The sequence below is a fragment of the Galeopterus variegatus genome, unplaced genomic scaffold, assembly GCF_000696425.1.
Source record: "Galeopterus variegatus unplaced genomic scaffold, G_variegatus-3.0.2 Scaffold1274, whole genome shotgun sequence".
Lineage (NCBI taxonomy): Eukaryota > Metazoa > Chordata > Mammalia > Dermoptera > Cynocephalidae > Galeopterus > Galeopterus variegatus.
This window is the reverse complement of record NW_007727385.1, coordinates 16,927-23,484: the sequence shown is the minus strand read 5'-3', so window position 1 is coordinate 23,484 and position 6,558 is coordinate 16,927. Positions and strand designations below refer to the sequence as shown.

Below are 6,558 nucleotides of genomic sequence, written 5' to 3'. Positions count from 1 at the left end.
TAAAGATGACCGGTAAGGGGATCTCAACCCTTGACTTGGTGTTGTCAGCACCACGCTCAGCCAGTGAGCCAACCGGCCATCCCTATATGGGATCCGAACCTGTGGCCTTGGTGTCATCAGCACCACACTCTCCCGAGTGAGCCACGGGCCGGCCCCTTGGCCATAAACTTTTAAAGTCTTGTTCATCTTTGTTATCTACATCGGGGATTCCTTCCAGAGCATCTACACTGAGGGCATTCAATGTTGGCTAGAAGGATGAATTTCCTCTGTGAGAATTGAGTGCAAGGGAAAATAGAAACTCTCTCTCCCTAAAGGCTGAGAGTCTGTCTGTTTTATTAGGTATCTCTTTTTGCCATGGTTGCCAGGAAAGTCAAGAGCTAACTTAACACGCCCAGCCCACTTGTTGCTACTGCCTCTCAGAGGAGAGCTTTTCCATTGTGTTGCCAGGATGCTGGGCACTGAACTCTGAGCTCAAGCAGCTGTAGCAGAGATTGATGCACAAAGGGCTCCAATTCCCCATCTTCTTGTTTTCACACCCTGGGCCTGCAAGTTGCAGCTCCTTGAATCTGGACAGGCCTTATGACTAGCTTTGTTTAGGATAACTGTGGAAGAAGTGACACTGTGCCAGCTCCAAGCCTAGACTTCAGGAGGCTTTGCAGCTTTCACTTCCTCTCTTGGAACCCTTTTAGAGATAGCCACACACAGAGTGGGACAAGTGAGGGATGACTGGAGGGAATCGTGTGCCCATGAAGGGGACACAAATTTTAAAGAAACAAGGTCGGTTTTCAGTCTGGAGTAGGTGACTTCCACAGCAGAATCCGGTTCTGTGACTCAGCATCAAACACTGCTTTTCAACTCCTCTTGTGTAAACTATATGAGACAATAAAATCGAATTTCTTTTTCTAACATCAGCTGGCAAAATGAAGGCGCCCCACGCTCTTGCTCTACGAGTTTGCACTGGGAACCACTCACCTCACTTATTTTGTTCTCTTGCCTAATTGCGTGGGCTGGTGCTTCTACAGCTATGCTTTTCACTTCAATAAAATATTAGGACAAACTGACAAATGCCAGAAATTTGGAATCAGGAAAAACCAAGATACTGATTCTGCCTGTTTTATAAGACTATTTTTCAAATGTCCTCTAATGATGAGAAGCAGCAGACAAGACTTAGAAATGTCGGAGTCCTACCACAAAGGCATTTGGCTTTTCTGACGATGTCTCCTAGAAGCGTCAGTCCCAAAAGACTGATGGCCAAATTCACAGAGGCCTTACTGGACTGCAAAAACCCTCCAAAACCATGTCTCAGGCTGTGGTTCCTCTACTCTTCCCTGGAAGCTTGAAGGGGACTTTGTGTGAGATCAAAGAGAGCAAAACATAAAAGTTGACTAACCTGCAAAACATCACCATTCTGAGTTCTCTTCTCGTTATTAATTGTTTTTCAGTAGAATCTTTTTACTTTTTTAGGGAACATATGCTATCTATGAATAACAAGTTTACCTCTTCCTTTAAAATATTCATATACTAATTTCTTTTTCTGGTCTGATTGCATAGACAAGTATTGCTAAAAACACTGTTTAAAAGCAGAAGGCATCCTTGTCTTGCTTTTAATTAATGAAGTATTTTATCATTGAGTATGATGCTGGCTTGAGATGTCAATCAATCAATCAATCACTGCTTGGAAACACTATTTGTGAGAAAGCTCTGGGTCTAAGCAGATAACTCAGGTTCAGACGTTGGCCTCTGAAACAAAGGTGCTCACACTGTGGGTTGGGAGAAGGGCTGCTCAGACCTCCAGGGACAGGGCCAGGGAAGCCGGTCCTCACCGTCTTTCCAGATCTCCGCTGTTAGCCGATCTGTGCTCTGGTGAAGCAGGGCGGCCACATTGTCATTCAGAGGGTCCATGTTCTTCATCAGCCACTCATTGGCCTTGTAGTCAACCTGAATGAAGCAGGTAGAGGACGGTGATGACTAGCAGGCTTACCAGCTCTCCAGACTTCCTAAAGAGCCTCTCAGAAGCTGACGCAGCCAACTCTGGGCTCACCACAAATAAGAGAGTGCTGGTGCCACCTTCTGTCCATATTCTGAACTGCACCTCCACCAGCAATGCCCCTCTTCCTACCTTCCCTATGTGCCCCCTACCCACCTCTATCACCTCATCCACCACCTCCTTCCTTATTCACTCTACTCCAGCCACACTGGCCTCACCCCTTCCTCAAACATGCAAGCTCACTCGCACCTCAGGTTTTTACCCCTGTGGTTCCCCCCACCCAGGATTCTCTTTCTGTGGATTTTCACATGACTGGCTCCTTCTAAGTACTTAAGGCTTTGCTCTGAGGCTCCCATAGAGTCCCAGTCCTGACCACCACGATTCTCTGCACACGTTCTTCCCACCAGCCAGCGTCTCCCAAAGTGCAGGGTCTGGATCTAACTTATAGCCAAGCACAGGACTGGGCACATGGGAAGTCTTAGAAGATATGTGGGAAAGGAACTGTGTTCTAGTCGTAGAACACATGGGTCTCCTGCCTCCCAGCCTTCGTGCACTCTGTTCCCTCTGCCTGTAAAGCCCTCCCCACCTTCACTCATCTCTGTTGACTGCCTGTTACTCATCACTGAGACCAGGGTTGGCAAACTACATCCCACAGGCCGAATCCAGTCTGCCACCTCCTTTTGTAAATAAAGTTTTATTGGAATACAGCTTTCATTTGTGTCTTCATTTATGTATCATCTGTGGCTTCTTTCATGGTACAAGGGCAGAATTGCATAGCTGTGGCAGAGACTGGTTCACAAAGCTGAAACAATTCACTATCTAGCCCTTTACAGAATATGTTTACTGACTCTTGATTTAGATTTCAAATTGAGCGTTACTCTCTTGTGTGAAATCTTTCCTGGCATTCATTCCTCCTCTGGGCTTTGACACTACCCTTAGCTGCCCCATTAAAGCACCTATCAGCTTTATATTCTAATGGTTTATATTTGTTTCCCTCCAAGATAAAGAACTCTGTGAGGACAGAAACCATATCTGACTTGTGTCCCCAGCTTGGCTCGGCACAGAGCTAAGCACACAAAAGGCCTTTGCACACGTTTGCTGAACGAGTGGATACAATGCACATAGCTCTCCTCCAGGTGAGCTCCTACACCTCCCTCATAACTACTGCAAATGTCCCCTCCTTGAGGAAGGTTTTGCTTCCTTCATCAGACAGAGCCCTTGCTTCTCCTTGGGCTCTCCTAGCCACCGCCCTGTCTCTGTCTGCACACCACGTGGCCACTGCTTTCCCTCTGCACCCTCCCCACATCTGTAGCCAAGCAGAGACCTCCAGATCTCCACTCCTGCCCACATGCCCCAAGGCCGGCCCCGAGACCCTTACCTTGCCTGCATAGTGCAGGACACTGAAGTCAGCCTGATCCCGCAGGTGCCTAGGCCTCTGGAACTTGGGGTGGCTGCCCTGCTCCTGGGCTACCTTCTCCACAAATGACTTGTCCGTGGCTTTTGGGAACCAGCACTCCTCATCCAGCAGGGCCAGGAGCCCAGGGGGGTTAGCCTGATGGCAGGAGGAGAGTAAGTTAGATCCCCAAACATCAGACACTTAGGTTGCTCCTAATTTTTAGTTCTTATAACTAATACTTAGACATACAACCAAAGCTGAGAACAGTGGTTACGGTGAGAGCCTCTGATTAACCTACTGACTGGAGACAGATGCATTCCTGGTCCTGATCATCTAATGGTCACAATGGATCTAGGAAGCAGGCACTATCCTTTTCCCCACTGAACCGATGGACAGCCCAGGGCCCAGCAGATGAGAAACTAGACAGAGATCACGAAGACGGTGGAGGACACAGCACTTGAACCCAGGGTGGGGGGTGGCAAGGGGCTCACCGGCCGTTCAATAAGGTCAATACAGGGCTGCAGGTCGACTAGACAGAGATCACGAAGACGGTGGAGGACACAGCACTTGAACCCAGGGTGGGGGGTGGCGAGGGGCTCACCGGCCGTTCAATAAGGTCAATACAGGGCTGCAGGTCGAGGCCAAAGTCGAGGAAGGTCCAGGGGATGCCCTCGCGCTGGTACTCCTCCTGCTCCAGGACGAACATGGTGTGGTTGAAGAGCTGCTGCAGCTTCTCATTGGTGTAGTTGATGCAGAGCTGCTCGAAGGAGTTCAGCTGTAGGAGATGAAGGGACACAGTGAGAAGCACAGCAACGGGGTGGGGGGACAGAGACCCAGAAAGAAGGAGGCAGAGACCCAGAGTGATGAAGCCCCCACAGCCCCTGTTCCAGTACAAGGAGCGGACCTGGAAGATCTCGAAGCCTGCGATGTCCAGGATTCCCAGGAAGGAGGCGCCCTGGCGGGGGCTACGGTCCAAAGCACGGTTGAGGCGCAGGACCAGCCAGCGGAAGAGGCGCTCGTAGGTAGCTTTGGCCAGGGCCTCCAGTGCAAAGTCAGCCTGCAGGGCAAGGCGCACCGTGAGGGCCCAGGCTGCACATCAGCCGGCAAGGCAGTTGTGGACCGAGCAGGGAAGGGGCCCCCGAGCAAGGGCCCCTTCATGGTTCACCTTCCAGCCTCTTGATTATAAACACCACAAAGAACGATGACACGAACAACAGCAGACCATTGCTAAAGTCCTACTGTGTGTCAGGTACTATGTGAAGTGCTTGCGGCATGTTAGCTCATGAATCCTCCCCTGACCCCACAAACCAATTTCTACGGCACAACAAATTAAGAGCGTGAACTTGGGAGCCAGACAACCTGGGTTCAAATCCCAGCTCTACCACTTAGAGGCTGTGTGACCTTAGGCACATGAATAAACCTCTCTGTGCCTCAGTTTCTTCATCTGTAAAATGACCACTAACAATAATGCCCCAGCTGAGAGTAGAACCTGGGTCAGTGTGACTCCCAAATTCCACATCTCCCTCATTGTGTCACCTTCATCCTGGCACTTCAGTACCCAGCCCGGGGCCAGCAGAGAGGCATCTGCCCCAAAGCTGGATTCTGCAAACCTCCCTGGCCTGTGTTCACTCTTCTCCACCCCCTGCTCCCACCCCGGTCTGAGCCACCACTGCTGCTTGCCTGGACGATGGCAGTACACTCCTCATGACTCCCTACCTCTACTTGTGCCACCCAGACCCGACTCTTCATGCAGCAACCAAGGAAATGTTTACATAAAAGAAAAAACTGAATCAAGTTGCTCCCTGGCTTAAAATCTCACTGACTCTGAATAACACTCACCTCCTTACTGTGGCCTCCAAGACCTCATGTGACCTGTCCCCTGCTGACAGCTCTGACTGTGGCTTCAACCACCCTCGCCCTTGTCCTCTTCCCTCACTGACGTCCTTAATGTCCCCAACTTGCCAAGCATGTTTCAGTCCCAGGGACTTTACACCTGCTGTTCTGTCTGCCTTGAACTATCTAGGTCTTACCCAAACATCACCTCCTCAGAGTGGATTTTATTGACCACCTCATCCTCCTTCACAGAAGGCATCACTGTCTAAAAGCATTCTGTTTATTTATCTTTTATTATCTATTTCCCTAAACTTGAGCTCTGTGATTACTTCTTTTTCTCCCAGCATCTAACCAGAGCTGGTAACCCAGCAGTCACTCAGGGAAAATCCGTTGAGCGAGTGAGAAAAATGGCAAAAATTGTTTAAAGCCCCAATACCACGGTGCCAGGCTCTTCCTCTGCCTGCCCGCCACCAGCCTCACCTACCTGTTCCTTGGTCTGGGCTTTCTGCACATAATCTCGGCCAACTTTGATGCGGGGGGTGAGCAGGGCTCGAGAGAAATCTGTTACCCCCATTCCCAGGAGGCGGCAGAGCTTCTGCGCAGCTGAGGGCGAGAGAAACCAAATCTGATCAGCGCCAGGAAGTGGCTTTGGCCATGGACCGGGGGAGAAGGTGCTATCCCCCATGGTTGGGGGGAGAAAAGACAGGCCCAGGCTTTCCCACCAGAGGCATCATAAGTCCTAAAAGTAGGTACATTCCCTGGCCCAGCAATTCTATTTCTAGGAATCAGAGTTGGCAAAAATAATCCTGGATGTGAGCCAAGAATAAAATACAAGGATGTTCATCCCAGTGTTCTTTATAAGGGGGAAAATCAGGAAACAACCTGAATGCCCAGTAATTGGGGATTGGTTAGACACGTCACGGTTCATCCATGGGAATGGATGTTCTGCAGTCACTAAAAATTACACTGGGAACTCACTACACAGTACACTTAAGATGTGCGCATATCTTGATATGTACACTTCATTTCAAATAAAAAAAGGAACTATAAACAAATATTAGATGCCAGTTAATGTCATGCAGGCTGAAGTGCGTAGGTGTGAACTATACCGATGTCCGCAACTTTGAAATGCACCAAAAAATAAGATGAATGGAAAGATATGCAATAAAGCAAGCGTAGTAAAATACTGGCATTAGAATGTAGGCGGTGGGGCCGGCCCGGTGGTGCGCTGGATAGTGCGCCGCTTGGGAGGCGCGGCGGCGCTCCCGCCAGAGGGTTCAGATCCCACATACAGACCGGTTCCCACTCACTGGCTGAGCGAGGCGCGGGAGCAACACCGAGG

At 49.8% G+C, this 6,558-nt stretch overlaps 1 protein-coding gene across 1 annotated transcript in view; it reads right to left on the bottom strand.

Moving 5' to 3' along the window:
* The window catches only part of MYH14 (myosin, heavy chain 14, non-muscle), a 53,927-nt gene that overhangs the window by 44,223 nt on the left and 3,146 nt on the right, over window positions 1-6,558 (bottom strand). The window contains exons 2-7 of the mRNA XM_008576024.1: window positions 5,701-5,819; window positions 4,288-4,440; window positions 3,985-4,158; window positions 3,366-3,539; window positions 1,824-1,938; window positions 1,214-1,221 (exon numbers count right to left, since the gene is read on the bottom strand). Of these exons, the coding sequence (XP_008574246.1) occupies window positions 1,214-1,221; window positions 1,824-1,938; window positions 3,366-3,539; window positions 3,985-4,158; window positions 4,288-4,440; window positions 5,701-5,819 (743 nt within the window). The remainder of the gene's footprint in view (window positions 1-1,213; window positions 1,222-1,823; window positions 1,939-3,365; window positions 3,540-3,984; window positions 4,159-4,287; window positions 4,441-5,700; window positions 5,820-6,558) is intronic.